The sequence below is a fragment of the Lactuca saligna genome, chromosome 8, assembly GCF_052625555.1.
Source record: "Lactuca saligna cultivar CGN05327 chromosome 8, ASM5262555v1, whole genome shotgun sequence".
Classification (NCBI taxonomy): Eukaryota; Viridiplantae; Streptophyta; class Magnoliopsida; order Asterales; family Asteraceae; genus Lactuca; species Lactuca saligna.
In genome coordinates this window covers 75,268,863-75,286,493 of record NC_136424.1, presented here as the reverse complement: position 1 = coordinate 75,286,493, position 17,631 = coordinate 75,268,863, and the positions used below count along the sequence as shown (strand labels likewise).

The 17,631-nt window shown below is 37.8% G+C and overlaps 1 protein-coding gene across 1 annotated transcript; it reads left to right on the top strand.

The window, feature by feature from the left end:
- The first annotated feature begins 493 nt into the window (after positions 1-493).
- On the top strand, positions 494-1,782 carry LOC145011249 (large ribosomal subunit protein eL32z-like). Its single transcript, XM_078969928.1, has 4 exons — positions 494-616; positions 1,092-1,188; positions 1,265-1,446; positions 1,522-1,782. The coding sequence occupies exons 2-4, from the start codon at positions 1,099-1,101 to the stop codon at positions 1,649-1,651; spliced, it is 402 nt and encodes a 133-aa protein (XP_078826054.1). The 5' UTR covers positions 494-616; positions 1,092-1,098; the 3' UTR covers positions 1,652-1,782.
- Positions 1,783-17,631: the final 15,849 nt, after the last annotated feature.

The following is a 17,631-nucleotide window of genomic DNA, read 5'->3' as shown; positions in this document are numbered from 1 at the left end:
ACATAGGCTATGAGTTTATGATGAATAATTGTTAGGTATTCGAGATCAACCCCTTATCATAAAAAATTGTTGAGCAATTAAACTGATATTGAATTCACGAATATGGACGAGTTTGATAAAAATAGTTGGTAGCGAATAACTTGTAGCGGATAGCTTATATCTTGTATCATTTTGTTAGCGTTTAGATTTGGAACATTTTGTTTAAACTAAACGCTGTATTCAAGGTTTTTTTATTCAAAACGGAACGTTTTATCAAACATTAAAAACTAGAAGCTTTCAAACGTTCCGTACCGAACATTATCTAAATCTATGAATATGGGATTGAACTTGAGCTCATATTAATTAGATTGTCTATGAAAAAGGATTTAAATACCACGAGTCTAATGTCAACTGTGAACAATTACAAAAGCAACTCAATATTGGGCCGGTTTAACATCTTGAATGGACGTTAATTCTATATTTGGGCAGATATCAATAAGTCCATAAACAGGCCCAACAAACACAAACACTTCTCTCTTTCGAATTTATATCTAAACCCTAGACTTGCTTCATTTATTCTCGCGGCTCTCCATTGCAGCCAGAATCTTACGCCGCCTTCTATCGTCTCGATTTACAGGTTCAAACCATTCCTTTTCATCTCCAATTCAATCCGATTTGTTGCTTATAGATTCACTATGATCAGCGTCTTTGAATTGCGTGTGTGAAATTTTGAGCTTTATCGTTGCACTCCTTGATTTACAAATCGTGGCTATTAGGGTTGCAGTTTCACTCTACTTTTGCTTGTTTCGAGTTCAATCACTCTGTTTTTATTACCAGCTTTCCCTTGTTTATCATTTTGACTGGAGATGTGTTCGCTTTCTTCCATTGTCAATGAAACTGGGATGCGGTCTCTTCGCCGATGGATTTAAAGCCATATAATCGTTCTGTTCACATCGTCATGTCGATTGATATAATTTTTAACACAAGTTTACAAATCTCAATACATCACCTACTTTTTCTGTCACATAATCCCCTATAACGTACGTTCACATTATCATCTGTAACAAATGAAACTTTTCTCAATCGCCTTTCATTTTGTTGATTGCTTTCAGGTAAGCAATGGCAGTTCCCAAGCTTGATAAGAAGATTGTGAAGAAGCGTGTGAAGAAGTTCAAGAGGCCCCACAGTGACTGGAAGATATGCGTCAAGGTATATTTTTCAATCAAAACCTTACTCTTTTCTTTCATAGTTTTACCCCTTTACTAAACACCCCAACTTTCTGCAGGAAAACTGGAGAAGACCAAAGGGTATTGACTCCAGAGTCAGGCGAAAGTTCAAAGGTGTCACTCTTATGCCCAACATCGGATATGGATCAGACAAGAAGACACGCCATTTTCTCCCAAATGGATTCAAGAAGTTTGTTGTTCACAATGCCAAAGAGTTGGAAGTCCTCATGATGCATAACAGGTAATAATAATAATAATAATAATAAGCATTAATTTGTGTATACATATTTAATATTTGATATGTGTTTTTTAATAGGACCTATTGTGCTGAAATTGCACACAATGTGTCTACACGCAAAAGGAAGGAGATTGTTGAGCGTGCAGCACAGTTGGATGTTGTTGTTACCAACAAATTGGCAAGGTTGCGCAGCCAGGAAGACGAGTAAGCTTAAAAATTCAAATGTTATTTTTCATTTTGATGTTCAAGACTTTGTTTTGTTTAATTTTGTACGCTTGTAGTTTTGTTATCAAGACTTTTAAAGGTTGGGTTTTTAGTGAAAGGAATTTTGTGAACGAATTGCATCTTGGGTTGCATTTATGTTTTTTTATATTTTGTTTTTGTTTGTGTTTGAGTAATTTAATTATTTTCTTTAACCTCACACCATTTTTACACCAAAAGGATTATGTTTGACAGAATCTTAGTCTTGAAATTAGCAAATTACTTTAAATCATTGATGAGTTTATGCGTTTTCTTAAAAATATATCTATATACATCAATTTGCTCCAAATACTTGAATTCAAAACTTAATTGTCCATAAAGAAATTTCGTTAAAACTTGAACATTATAAGATTTGTAAGCATAATATTTTCATCATTAACATTTTAAGACTTGTCCATACGTAAATTTTGTTAAAACTTGAACATTGAGACATATTTTGGCATAATTCATAAATTGTCCCTATTTCATTACACTTGAAAATATAGTTACATCAATGTAAATGTGAAATTTCACACTAGTGGATAATTTGCAGACATGTCGTGCATTCATGAGGTTTTCATCATTGGCGTTAATACCATTTTGATAAAATATTGCACCAATTTTAGTCAAAGAAAAGTTATTCTATGCTTATCAAACTAAAATAAGAATACGAATGCGAAATAACGTAAAACATTAAAACCTACACCCCAAAATGTTCGAGTAGCAGTTACGAATATAAGATACTTAGACGAAGGTTTGTTAATTAATAAATTACATTCATGTTTCTCAACCGATGTTATCACTCAAAATGTTTCTTAGACAAGAATGTGTTAGCCCATATGTTATCACTCAAAATGTTTATGGGCTTTTTGTTTTAGTCTTTTAGGGTTTGACTTGTCTTTTTAAAAGATAAAAGTTTTTTTTGAAAAAGTTACAAAAAAATCAGGTTTTCCTTTTATCTAAAATCCAAAAGTAGCTTTTAAAATGTTTCTACCATATATCTTTTACCTTTTATCATTTTCCATAAAAGATTTTTGCCGCTCAAAAAGACAAGTCAAAAACCACCTTACTCTTGTTGTTTGTAGCCCTAACCCTTTCTAATGAAGAACTAGCTTTTCTCTTTATCAAATATGACTATTGTTCAACCATCACAACATCAGAGTTGGGTTTTGATATGTTAGTTGGAAGATTTTGTACTGTAGGTGTTCGTTTGATGTTGTTTGTTTGCCAATGTTCTTCACCTGCTGCTTCTACTAGTTTGATTTATGCTGTTTGATTTCTAGTTTTTTGATTTGCTGTTTCCGCTGGTTTGTTGTTCTTGTTCTCTGATTGCTTGTTGATTATTGTTGCTGTTATTATCGTGGTTATCAATCTGTTGCCAACATGACTAGAAATTCCCTTCAGTCAATCGACATTCGATTAGATGGGAAATTTACATGTATTGAGGCTATGTTATAAAAATTTCATTTGTGGAAAGAATATATTGGGCTATGTTACTGGGGTTAAAGCTAAACCTTTAGTGCCTCAAGCTGAGAATTTTGATTTGTTGGGTGATACTTGGGAAACTGATTACTGTGAGGTTATTACCTGGATTAATCCTGTTACACAATCCATTGGTATGCAATTGGCTACGTATGACACATTAAAATAAGTTTGGAGTCATTTGGAGAGACTGTATACTTAGTCAAACTTTGCTAAACACTATCAATTAGAATATGACAGTCGTGCCCTTCAACAAAATGATATGAGTATTCAAGATTTCTATGCTGATATGTTTGATTTGTGCGATCAATTGGCTCTTACAGAATCTAAAGAGTTAAAAGATTTTGAGCCTTATATTACTAGGAGGGAAGAACAACATTGGGTTCAGTTTTTGATTGCGTTACATTCTAATTTGAAGGCCTATCTGGAACGATTCTTCATCGTTTCCCCTTCCCTCAGTAGATTCTGTTGTTCATGAGCTGATTGCTGAAGAAACTCATATCAAGTCTCATATGGATAAAGGGTCTAAAGCAATCTCCGCTCCTACTTCCGCTCATGTTGTGCTTGCTGTTTCCATTAATCAGTATCGACAAACTCCAAGGGTTGCTTATGATGAGTGTGCCTTTTGCAAATAGAAAAATCATTGGAAAGCTCAGTGTCCATTATTAATTAACAACGGTAAATCTGATCAACCTCAATCGGGACAACAACATGTAACACCCGCGTTTTCTCGCCAGGCATTACTAAGATTATATACTTGTAATGATCAACAATTGTAACCTTTATATGAAGTAAATAAAGAGAATTATCAAGCATCATGTGTTGTATGTGTAGTTATACGTTGTATACTTGCTTAAAGCAATATAAAAAAATAAGAAATAAAAATGCGTATATTAAATAGAATAATAAATAGACCGAATAACCTTGATGAAATTCGAGGTAGTCATTATGGGAATTCCGGGGGTGTAAGGAATGCTTAAATCAGGCTTAGAACGAAGAAGTTATGACCCGTTGAAGTTTAGTGTTTAACTCGATACGCTAACGAGTATCATAAAAAGTAAATTTTTGATAGGTTGCTTTTTATCAGCAATCTAAATGAAAGTCAAAGTAATCATAGAACCACGAGCGTACATATAGAGAATGCATAAATCTGACTTTATATGAAAAAATTATGATTATTCGAATTTCAGCGCAACAATGCAGACACAAAAATCAAATTTGAGGTCGTTGATTTTTAATAGAAACAATCTAAATGAGAATCGAAGATCTCATTAATAGGAGTTCGTCGATATAAAGACATTCGAGAATGGACGTCGGATGAGGAAGTGTTGAATTTTTAACGGAATTTAACAATCTAAGTCTGTTAAAAATACAACTTTAAAAATAAAGTCAAATTTTCTGATGGAGTCTAAATGAAAGTTACAGATCTTGTCGATAGCTACACGTAGGTGTAAAACGCATCGAAAATAGAGCTCATGTGAATAAAATATGAATCTATAAAGATTTTATAAAAATTTGCACGCAGCTGCGCACACAGAAATAGGTGTGACACACCTTTGACAACCCACGAGATTGCGATACATGTCATGATGAGATTTCAACATGTCACCTTCCAGCATTTTGTGCAGCGCGCTCTGATAGAGTGTACGATGTGCTTTACATTTTTTCGCATATTAATAGCCTTCGAAGATTTAGTTCATTCCCACATTTTTTCCCATTCACTCTCTTGAGTTTCTATCAATATTAGCCCATTATCGTGTAGTTTTTAGTCACCAGAGAAGCCCTAAGGTCCCTAGGAGCCCGACAACTAATAACTATCAGGCCGGAGTACTGCCAATGCAATTTCCCGACTTTTGTCTACGAAATCTCTGTAAGTTAAATCACACTAAACTTTATTTTGTGTAATTTATATTTATATTCATAGTCGTTGTTATGAATTAATAAAAATTATATTTATCAGTGATTCCAAATCATTATACTGATTGATCTACTTACGAGATGATGTCTAAGCAAGATTTAGTGAGGTGTTTAAAGTAGGATTTCCAAAGAGTATACTCTGTATACCAAACAGATCCTACCTACAATTTGATCTTATCTGGTTGCTCCTTACTTGATAGATCTTGATGTTGACATTAGGATTGTTGGGGAATCTAGATTATTAATTAGTTATAAGAGATAGTAAACTAAGACTTAGTGATAATTGAACCTAGGTCACATCAAAGGAAAGGCTATGTGTTGAAGGGAAGCAATGTCCAACTTTCCAATCATCTACTTTAACAAGTGAGTGCATAGTTACTATCAACTTACACATAGATATCAAATATCTAGATGATTAAATTCAATGTGTGCATATTATCTGTATTATGTTGCAACATGGATACCCATATGCTTGTGGTGGTCCCTCTTAAAACTTCTTCCAATGAGCAGTCCAAGTAGCACGTTGAATGATATGTGAAAATATAGGTTAGAAAGCCATACCAAGGGCGGACCCACGATATTGCTCTCCAATGCCTAAGTTAGTAGTTGCTAGATGATTGTTTGGCTTATCTTTCAGTGAAGGCCCGTTTTTATAGTAGGGGTTTGAACCATTTCTTAGCTTATTCGTTTGGGTTTTGCATTAATCTTTAGGCTGCAATGGTGATCCTTATTTTCTATTAAAATAGTCTCACTTTTTCCAAGTTTCATGGAGATGCTTTATAGGATGTGTACGGTGATAGAGTGATTCTTGTTCTAGTGCTTGACATTTAGGTACACACTTGTGTCTTAGGCTGACAGATCGGGTTGTTCGACCAGCTTGGTTTTGTGTGGACTGGCACCTCACCCCATTAAGTCCCCCACCCTATTTGTTATAAAGCGCTGCTATGCATAATAATTGTGCTTAAATGGGTCATTTTTCTTGCTTTATTACTCGGCTCAGTTGACGACTCTTTGTTTGTCCATGCGCCCACGAATGATTGTAGGCTTATAGGCACTCGAACCCCTATTAGTAGTCGTTGGCTTCCCATTTTCTGTTTCATAAATGCTTGTCAAATCTTTTTCAGTTGCATTATTTTATCTTGATATTCTGTATCCCCTTCACCATTTCTTCTTTTTGAATCCTCACACATTTTTCGAAAGAATGTCTCGTTCGATGATGCTCGTTGTTCATTCAACCGTCAGCCATGAGCAACTCGACCAAGTTACTGTCAAGTATCAACTTGTCAATGAGGATGATTCCATTCTCCCTGTTGCGAATGTCGTCATCGATCGCCCTTCACCGGGCAAGGTTGGTTTTTATCTTTACTATTTTGAAGCCGGTCTGCGAGTTCCTCCATCAACATTCTTTTGTTCAGTTATTGAGGCGTACAACATTCATACTTGTCAACCGAAACCTAATTCGATTTAAAAAATTATCGACTTTGAACTCCTATGCCATGCCTCCTTGGTTTTCCCTACTGTTATCTTGTTCGAATACTTCTTCGGCATTTTCAGTAATGAGGCTTGGTACTATTTTCGGTCAAGGGGACATAGCTTTATCGAGGTTCTTCCGCATTCTATAAAAAATTGGAAGAACGAATTTATCTGGTTGAACGCTTCATGCTTCTGTTATAGAAACAAATTTCACCTTGTTGGGATGATTGATGACCAAAAACCCGCTAGAACTAGTGATTTAATCCAGGACATAGGCAAGATCTCTCATTTGAATATGATGATGAAGAAATCCCCTGAGGTTGTGTTGGGGCAAGTTGGTATGAGTCTATATTGGTTGCGTCTTGGTGTTGTTCCAACGTTATTCGTTCGTGGTACAAGTTTGTTTCCACAAGATGTCTTTGTATTCTTAATTTACTTATATGTATTGACCTAATGGTTGTCACATGTAGATGGAACTCAACTACCTTTCCTGTTATTTGATTTTGTTGAGGGTGAATTGCTGCACGAGATCTAGGCATGAAGGATTTTGACCTCCCAATTCTTGATGATAGCTTTACCTATAGTGGTAGTATTGGAAGTAACTCTCACAATGATGTGGAGTAGAGTTCTAAGTCTTCGATCGGCGTTCGTAAATCTTATGATGGCATAAATGACGATCATACTCCCCTTGTTGCCACTAGGAATGTGATTAATATTGATGGTGATAGAGAGGACGGAAGTGGTGAACAACCCTTAATCGGACATAAGAGAGACATGGATTCTGCTACCTCTACTTCTCCATCAGCTGTTCTATCAGGTGGATAGGGTAGTAGTGGTAGAGTTCTCAAGAGATCATGGATTATGCTACCTCTACTGCTCCAACAACTGTTCTATTAGGTGGATAGGGTAGTAGTGGTAGAGTTCTCAAGAGGTCTCGTTCCTTGGAACCCAATGTTTTTCGTGATTTTGCTAGCAGCCTCGATGTTAAATGTCCCTTGTCATATATTTCTTAATTGAATATGAACATCCCGCCTCATGAAATTGATGCTTCGCACCTAGCTGGTCCTATTTATGTTTCTTCGTGGGGATATAGGCGGGATCAAAGCTTAATGGAGCCAAAGGTTTCCATGTCTTTCTTTGAGAACTTTGCTTATCCAGGGACTTGTTCAAGTGCCGGCCAAGGTCATAGAGAGAATGTTCGTGATATGTATAAGATTAAGCTTGTGTAAAATATGATTATGGGTCAAGAGATCATTTTGTGGCTTGATGAAAATGAGGCATTGCACTTAGAGAATCGTAGTCTACGTGATGAATTCAAGAAGATATCTGATCTGATTAATCTGTTTGTGGTGTTGTCAAGAGGAGTTGCTCGTAACATGCAATTGTTTCATGATCGGCATGTGGAGCTTGTGGAAAAAGTTGCTGAGTTGGAAAAGGTTATGCCAAATATGGGAACAACATCTTAGAGTGAAGCGGATAAGGTGAGAGATGAACTAGCCATTGTCCAAAAGGAGAAAGTTGTCTTGGAAAGTAAACTAGCTGGTTATGATAATGTTGTTGAGGAGGTTTCAGCGTTAAAGACAACAGTAGCATCTCTTGATTTGGAGAAGACCAGGTTGATGGACAAGATAGCCATGTTAGAGCATGGTGTACGAAAGTTGAAGGGTGAATTGAATGATTCCTCCCCACGGAATACAAATTTGCAAGCAAGTGTGGTGGGGCTAGAGAGTCAGCTGAGCAGAGTGAATGGAGAAGTGACTTGGGTATTGTCGCATGGGATTGCAAAATTGGTTGACGAACTTGTCATCAAGTCGTCATTTTTTTAGGCCAATCGTGATCTGCAAACCATTTGCATTGATTTTGGCAGGACGACTGGCTGCGAGATAATGAACACTGAGTTTAATATGGGCCTACATGAGACCGAACTTCCCTTATACGATCCCACCCATGTGCAAAATATGGAGGATGCGTTTTCTGCTTTGTTTTGTTTTGATTATTTGTATGAGTTTGGCTTTCCTTTGACAAGTGTTGATTAGTTGTGCGCATTGGTAGAAGTTGCAGGTGGTAACGTTGCTTCTACAAGTGGTAATGGTGGGAACGATAAGCCTTGAAAGGTATGGTGTGTGGTATGAGGCTGGCCGAGCTACAAAATTTAAATCGAATAAAGATATTCTTGGGCTAAGCAGGTAGCCTGGGTTGAAGTGTTAAACTGCGGACTTTATGAGATTGTATTTGGCTAATTGAGCTACAAAATTTAAATAGAATAAAATTATTATTGGGCTAAGCAGGTAGCCTATTTGAAGTGTTGAACTTCGACCTTTATGAGATTGTAGTCGGCTGACCGAGATACAAAATTTAAATAGAATAAATATATTTTTAGGCTAAGTAGGTAGCCTGGGTCGAAGTGTTGAACTTTGACCATTAGTTGTATTCATCACGAAATAACCACAACGACCGTAGCCGCTTGTCCTACAACATGATTTTAGTAGGTTGATTCCATTTCATTACGAACGGGCATGTCTATCATGTGCCTTCTTACTTACTTTCATGGCCCATCGTGTGCGTTGCTATTTCCCTTCGTATTGTTCTTGCTTTCTTGACTCCCCATACCGGTATCACGGTTGGTAATCACTTCTTCCCTTTGGTTTTTGATAGGGGTTGTACATCCATTTTAGTAGGTTGTACATCCCTTTTGTGTCGCTCGCGCTCAACAAGCGATTTATAGGAGCTACGAGGGAGCTGGGTTGTCAACTGGATGTGGAGATAGCAGATGACAGGACAATCAGGGTTACGAGGGTTCATAGAGGATGTACACTACAACTATTCGATCATTAGTTTTTAGTAGACTTAGTTCCTATTCCCCTGCGTGGGAATAAGGTTATAGTGGGTATGGATTGGTTGAGCCCTAATGGGGAATTGATTGATTGTGAGCAACAACTAGTGAGGGTTCACACCTCTAGTGTGGGAGAGTTACTGATCTAGGGAGAGAGGCCACATCGCAGAACGGTTTTATGTTCAACAGCGAGGGAGAGGCGTCACCTTCAGTAGGGTTGCGCATGATACATCGCCTATATTATGGATACCCGGGATAAGGGTAAGGCGATAATTGATGATGTACCAGTAGTACGAGAGTACCCAGACATATTCCCGGAGGATTTACCTGGGATACCTCCGAAGAGACAGGTTGAGTTTAGGATCGACCTGGTTCCTGGTGCGGCTCCGATAGCCAAGGCACCATATCAGTTGGCTCCTCCGGAGATGCAGGAGTTGTCTACGCAGCTGCAAGAGCTACTAGACAAGGGTTTTATCAGGCCGAACAGTTCACCATGGGGAGCCCCGATCCTATTTGTGTAGAAGAAGGACGGGTCACATCACATGTGCATAGGCTACCGGGAGCTGAACAAGGTAACGGTGAAGAACCGTTACCCACTTCCGAGGATAGATGACTTATTTGACCAACTTCAAGGAACATTTTGGTTCTCCAAGATTGATGTACATTCTGGGTATCACCAGATACGAGTCAGGGATGATGATGTGCAGAAGACCACCTTTAGGACTCGCTATGGTCATTATGAGTTTGTGGTGATGTCGTTTGGGCTCAATAATGCTCCAGCCGCATTCATGGATCTCATGAACCGCGTGTACAGACCGATGCTAGATCGGTTTGTAATAGTATTCATTGATGACATCTTGGTTTATTTCAAGACTCAGGAGTAGCATGAGGAGAACCTGAAAGAGGTGCTAGAGACACTGAGGAGGGAGAGACTTTTTGCGAAGTTCTCTAAGTGTGAGTTCTGGTTGCGCGAGGTGCACTTCTTTGGGCATCTCGTCAACTAGAAGGGTATTCTGGTCGATCCGGCCAAGATAGAGGCCATGATGCAGTAGGAGATTCTGAGGTCTCCAACTGAGATTCGGAGTTTCCTGGGTCTGGCGAGGTATTACAGGAGATTTATTCAGGGCTTCTCCAAGATTGCAGTTCCGTTGACTCAAATGACCAAGAAGTCGGTGGTTTTTTGTTAAGGACCTGAGCAGTAGGCAACCTTTGAGATGATCATGCAACGGTTATGTGAGGCAATGATTCTCACTCTGCCAGAGGGAGTAGACAACTTCGTAGTCTACTGTGATGCTTCGATCACAGGCATGGGAGCAATGTTGATGCAGTGAGGTCATGTGATAGCTTATGCCTCCAGACAGTTGAAGCCTTACGAGGCTAACTATCTGACGCATGATTTAGAGCAGGGGGTGTGGTATTCGACCTCAAGATTTGGCGACACTACCTTTATGGGGTCCGTTATACCATTTACACGGATCACAAGAGTTTGAGGTACCTCATGGATCAACCAAATATGAACATGAGGCAGCGTCGATGGTTAGATATGGTGAAAGACTACGATTGTGAGATCCTTTACCACCCAGGAAAGGCCAACGTAGTGGCTGATGCCCTGAGCCGCAAGCCGGTAGCGGCCCCGATCCGAGACATTTTTTTGAGAATGATAGTGATTACTCCATTGTTGGAGCAGATATGAGAGGCCCAAGTCGAGGGCCTGAAGGAGGAGCGTCGGAAGTGCGAGCGGATTATAGGCCAAGTGGCCTCCTTTGATTATGACAACCATAGGTATTTGACTATGCATGGGAGGGTCTGGGTACCGTACCGCGGCAGAGTACGACAGATAATGATGGATGATGCCCACAAGTCTAGGTTCTTTATCCATCCCGGTGCGACGAAGATGTACATAGATCTTCGGCCCGATTACTAGTGGCCTTGCATGAAGCAGGACGTAGCTTGGTACGTGGAGAGATGCCTGACCTGTAGGAAGGTCAAGGCAGAGCACTAGAGGCCTCACAAAAATATGCAGCCATTAGACATCCATGTGTGGAAATGGGAGGACATTACTATGGATTTTATCACTAAGCTTCCCAGGACTGCACGTGGGGTTGATGCGCTTTGGGTCATTGTGGATCGGTTGACCAAGAGTGCATACTTCATACCGATCCAGGAGAGCATCTTGGCCAAGATTTCCGTGCGAGAGGTAGTGGCACGACATGGAGTGCTTGTCTTGGTAGTGTCTGACCGAGATGTCTGTTTTACTTCCAGATTTTGGAAGCATTTTCACGACGAAATGGGTACTCGTCTCCATTTCAACACCGCTTTCAACCCCCAGACGGACGGACAGAGCGAGAGGACGATTCAGACTCTCGAGGACATGCTTCGAGCATGCATTTTGGATTTCGGTGGTAGTTGGGATACGTATATTCCGTTAGTGGAATTTTCATATAACAATATTAACCACGCGGTATAGACTGGCGGTTGTACCCTTAAAAGATATTCCCGCCAAGTGGGCAAGGTAGCATATAGACTGGATCTTCCCGCCGAGCTTAACCAGATCTACAACACTTTCCATGTTTCCCAGCTACAGAAGTGCTTAGTGGATGACACGACGGTTATACCCTTAAAAGATATTCAGGATGATGACAGCCTGAATTACATTGAGAGACCGATGGCAATTCTGGATCGCAAGACAAAGGAGCCGAGGAACAAGAGGGTCGAGCTAGCGAAGGTGCAGTGGCAACACCACAAGGGCTCGGAGTGGACTTGGGAGCCTGAGGAGGAGAAAAGGGAGCACTACCCATAGTTGTTTTCAGACGCAACAAACTTCGAGGATGAAGTATAAGACAAGTGGAGGAGAATTGTAACCTCCCGTTCCTGGCACACATTAAATTTATTTAAGTATTTATTTTGTAAGAGCTACTCGACGAGTTGGTGGCCCTAACTTCTCAAGTAGATGCCAGACTGGACGCGGGTTTTAAGTGGTTTACTCGACGAGTCGAAAGCCTTGACTCGACGAGTAGGTCTGTCAGGAGGAAACCCTAATCTTTTGGGTTTGCACCCTATTTAAGCAACATATCAGGTCTCCACCCCAGCCTCCATCACCTCCACAACCCAATCTCGTGTGTTGTTGATCTATTTCTTTCCATTTTGAGTGTTATTTGTGCCTTTTGAAGGTTGTGCAAGGAGAAGAAGAAAGAAGCCTCAAGGGGGAAGGAGTTGCTCTAGGAACTACACTCCATTAGCTACACTTTCTGGTAATCAAGTCTCTAACTTGATCCTTATCTCCTTAGATCTATTTGTTTCCATTTTATGAAGGTTTTTGTTCAAGAACCTTGATCCTTGGAACTAGGATGTCCCAATTGATTTATATCTCAGATGTGGAGTCTAGAAAGGGTACCATGGCATAAAGGTGCAAAATTTATGACCATGGAAGCCCCATGCAAGCTTATATGCAAGAACATGGCCTTTTCAGCCCTAAAAGACCACGCATGGAAGGAAAGCTCGGGACTTTACGTGCCCAACATGTGATATTAGCCTAGATCTAGTATATTGTGCCTTGGTTTAGGAAGTTATGGCTTATGGATCAAGGTTCATGTCTTAAAGTAGTTAGGGTTTGGGTTAAACCCATTAAGAAGGACTAAGGACGGGTAAAGTTGGAAACTTTACCCTTAAGAGTGTATTCCCAGTATGTAGAAGAAGTTTGGAGCATAGACCTGAAAGGTAGGCTTTTAATCCTTTAGGATGTCTCATTCAGACAGGGGAAATAGACGAGTCTAAGGAAGGACTCGACGAGTTGAAGCGGGTTGTCTCGATGATTATGATAGGAAGAACTCGACGAGTATGTAAGGGGGTCGATGAGTTGACTCATTCAACCATGAGTTAAGCATTACAGGGACTCTCCGAGTTGGGAGATAACTTGATGAGTTGGGTTGATTGGGAGTTGACCTTGACTTTGACTTTGACCAGGATGTTGACTTTGACCAGGGGGTAAAATGGTCATTTTACCCTAAGGAGGATTATTAGATTTTGACTAAGTATTATTGTTGTTTTGATAGTCGGGGAAACATTGGAGCAGTTATCGGATATTCCTCACCGCGAGATGTCACAGACAGCTTTGCGAGGTGAGTTTTCCTCCAGTAGGAATGGGTCGAAGGCATCAATGCCGACCCGTTTATGTATTTAGAGTGTGCCAGACTTCGTTCTGATGCTGGGGTTATCCCGATGCAGATTATATGTTTCCGGACTTCGGTTTGATGCCAAGGTGGAGGAATTGATAGAGAAAACATACAAGGTATAGAATGAGGTCCAGAAGCCGTTGAATATATGTGTGTTTTGCGTGATCAGATTGCAAATCGACTACTTCACCTACTTTACATTAAATTATTATGTTATTTTAAATTTCATTATGTTTTATTTGGATATTAAATGATTTATGTTTAATTTACATTTTGTATGACATTTTTTATTTGTGTGTAATTTACATTTTATATGACAATATGTATGTTTTATAATTATTCAGCAACTTAATCCATCACTATATATAACAACAGGGTAAAATGGTTATTTTTCATCACTCAGCAGATTCAGTCAGATGTACAATCAAACAACATGATTTCTTACTCAGACAGACCTTTCCCAGTCAGCATTTTCTCAGTCAGCAACTATCAAACGAGGCCTTAATTTTCTATTTATTTACAAACATACCACTAAGCATCTTAGCCATTTATTTTTTCAATCTAACGATCCAATTTTAATTCTCAGGTTCCCGGAAAACTATGAGTTCTCAAATGATTATTGTTGTCTCTTTCTCTTTCTCTCTCTCTCTCTCTCTCTCTCTATATATATATATATATATATATATATATATATATATATATATATATATATATATATATATATATATATATATATATATATATATATATATATATATAGAGAGAGAGAGAGAGAGAGAGAGAGGTAAATTTAATTGAGAAAAATAAAATATGTTGAAAGTGAGGAAATCATTCTCAGCCAATCACTTATTTTTACCACAAAACGTCCCGACATATCGGACTGGCGATGGATGAGTTATATATATATATATATATATATATATATATATATATATATATATATATATATATCTCCTCCGCCACCGACCACTACCATCATATCCGCCAGCGCCACCTCCACCACCACCCACCGCCGCCATATTCATCTATGAAAAACTAATTCCTCTATACTTATTCATATATAAATATAAAAATCCATATATGTAGTCATATATGAATATGACATGTTCCATCGACCAGATACGTTGAAATGAAGATTCAAAATGAGTGACTCAAAATTTTTCCTTATTCTCAATATTATTTACGCATCACTTGTTAAAATAAACCGCTTATTAAAATGGCCATACGATTCTACACATAGGAAAGCATATGTTGCATTATATCTTTTTTTTTTTTTTTTTTTGAAAAGACAAATTATCCTACTCCTAATCTAATCCTAAACACCATCTATGTCTCCTAGTGAGACTTGAACTCATAACCTCCCATTTGAGAGAGTCACTCCTTACCGCTAGGCCAAAGACCCTTTGGTATATGTTGCATTATATCATCCTACCAAACCTTAAAGTCTCTCCATTTAATGAAAAATAATTCCCACATGTAACAATAATAGTTGTGGTTAGGAGGTATTTTACTTGGAAGTGAATAAACTCTTTACATGTGCTTAGTGTTTGTCATAACAATTGTCTTTTTTTTTTCTTAATCTAATAGATAAAATGTCACGGAAGTCTATAAGATATTAAGATTCTCCAATTCCTTTTGTCAAATATTAATTATTGATTATGATTATATATATATATATATATATATATATATATATATATATATATATATATATATATATATATATATATATATATATATATATATATATATTATACACTTATAGCCACATGAATTATATATATTTTATCAACACGAAAATCGAGCATATACAAAACCAAAACATTGTTATTTGATGCACTACGAGCCCAACTATAAACATATTATTCATATTTAGTTTTTTTTTTATTTATTTAAATAATGTTGTTAAACTAGAGTTTGAATGTAGATGAGATGACATTAAATGAGATGTAATGTTTTTGTTATTGTGAGTGGAGTGATGCGACATTTGTTTGTTGAATTGTAACGTTCAACATTATTGAACGGTTGCATCAAACCGACGGTTGATAATTCAAGTTTATGGATATTTTTTGGTGATTTCAACTCAGTGAGAAGACATGAAGAGCGATTCAATTCTAAGTTATTCCCATACATAACGTCAACATTCAACAACTTAGTACATAATACAGGTATTTCAGAATTCAATATGGTTGGAAGAAGATATACGTACATGTGCGATGATGGGGTGCAATTAAGCAAATTGGATCGAGTTCTACTTTGTCCTAACTTCATCTCGGTCCCCTGCCATTCTGCTTCTTTAACTCTTGGCTTTTATGGGATGGTATCGATAATATTGTTTAAAATGCAAGTGAATCTTTTAGTGGAGGGGGTTTGGCTGATGCTTATCGTGCTGGAAAACTGAAAACAGTAAAACAAGCAATTAAAAAATGGAGGAGACTGGGATACGAAAATGAGTCAAAGGAGCTCAACGAACACAAACAAAAAGTTGAAGACTATGATAGAATTGCTGAAAATAGATCGTTACTGGTCCTTAAAAAAATGGATAGAAGATATATGAAACAGAAAATCATGGAATTCGAAACTATCACAAGGTTAGATCTAAAACAGAAGGCTCGAATCAAGTGGTTGGTAGATGGAGACGAAAATTCGAGATTCTTTCATGGCACTATTAAAAATAAAAACAAAAGGAACAAGATATATGGGCTAATGATAAGTGGAGTTTGGAATACACACCCATAATCCATCAAATCCGAGACTGTGAATTTCTTTGGTTCTAAATTTTGTGAGTCTTGTATTGATCGGACCAAAATTTTGAATTCAAGGTTCAAAAAATTGAGCCTTGAAGATTGTATATACTTGGAGAAGCCATTTAGCATGGAGGAAATAAAGGATGCAATTTAGAATTGTAGCAATTGTTTTGATAAAAAATTATACAAATACTAATTAACCAAATTGAATGAGAGGCTATGATGTTCAGATTGTATAATAGCAAATGGTAAAAGAAAGTGACACAATAGTTTACAAGGAAAGCCCTTGATCCTTGCTAGGATCTCCGATATAAAACCTTGGGATGTGATAATGACCACCTGCCTTGATGATTTTATTGATATAAAATGAAGATTACAGTGAGTTCTTAGTAAGAATAAGTAAAGAATTTCGTAAAGTAAGGTTAGAAAAAAAAAAACAGGCTGTTGTGTGCAGATTACAAGTGTCAATTTATAGTCTAAACTAGACAAAAAGATGTCTGATATTTCCGGGATCCTGTATAACCAACTTCATGAATGTTATTTGACCTAGTATTCTGGGTCTTCAGCGTTGTTGAGACGATTATTCGTTGAGAATTGGTCTTCCCTTGACTACTTCTACACACGCGTTAATTATAGACAAGATATGACCATTATAAATATTAATAAAAATAATAACGTTAATTAGTCGAGATCCTGAGGTAGCTAAGGATCCTGGATATTTGAGGATCCTGAATATTGTAAGGGTCCTAGCCCTAACAATTGCCTGCAAGTTACTCCTGAAAATATAGGGATTAGTTTCGTAAATATTAAAGGAATGACTTTAATTAAATTTAAAAGAGGAGTTTGAAACAAGTCTTTAATGGGTAGGTCTTATCTTTATCGAGATAATCTAGAAATGGTCAAATCATCTCTGTTATCTTTTTCTAGCTATAACTGAGGGCTTTCGGTAACTCCTCTTTTTATCCTCCAAGTCGCCATCATCTCATTGTGAAGGTAATCCTTTTTCCTTTTATTTGTTCTTCCGTTGTTTTCATTTTCCTTGTTATGACTAAGAAAACTAGCCGTTCTCAAGCTGACATTGTTATTCCTTCCAAGAACGATTTTAATGATCAAGGAATCTTAACCTATAACGAGGTTTGTTCTTTTGACAATGAAGACATGGAATCATTGAAAGCCATCGGGGCTTTCCCTTCTGATGTGGTTTTTTATCCTTTCGAGGCTACCATTCAACCTGATTTTGTGTCTCTAACATGGGTTTGTTTTCCTGAATACCCATTCACTCTAGGTTTGACTTATCCTTTTACCAGTATTATTCGTGATTTCT

Coding starts and splice junctions, on each gene's coding strand:
- LOC145011249 (XM_078969928.1), top strand. CDS start 1,099: ATGGCAGTTCCCAAGCTTGATAAGAAGATTGTGAAGAAGCGTGTGAAG. Junction 1,189..1,264: donor ACTGGAAGATATGCGTCAAG/GTATATTTTTCA, acceptor AACTTTCTGCAG/GAAAACTGGAGAAGACCAAA. Junction 1,447..1,521: donor GTCCTCATGATGCATAACAG/GTAATAATAATA, acceptor GTTTTTTAATAG/GACCTATTGTGCTGAAATTG.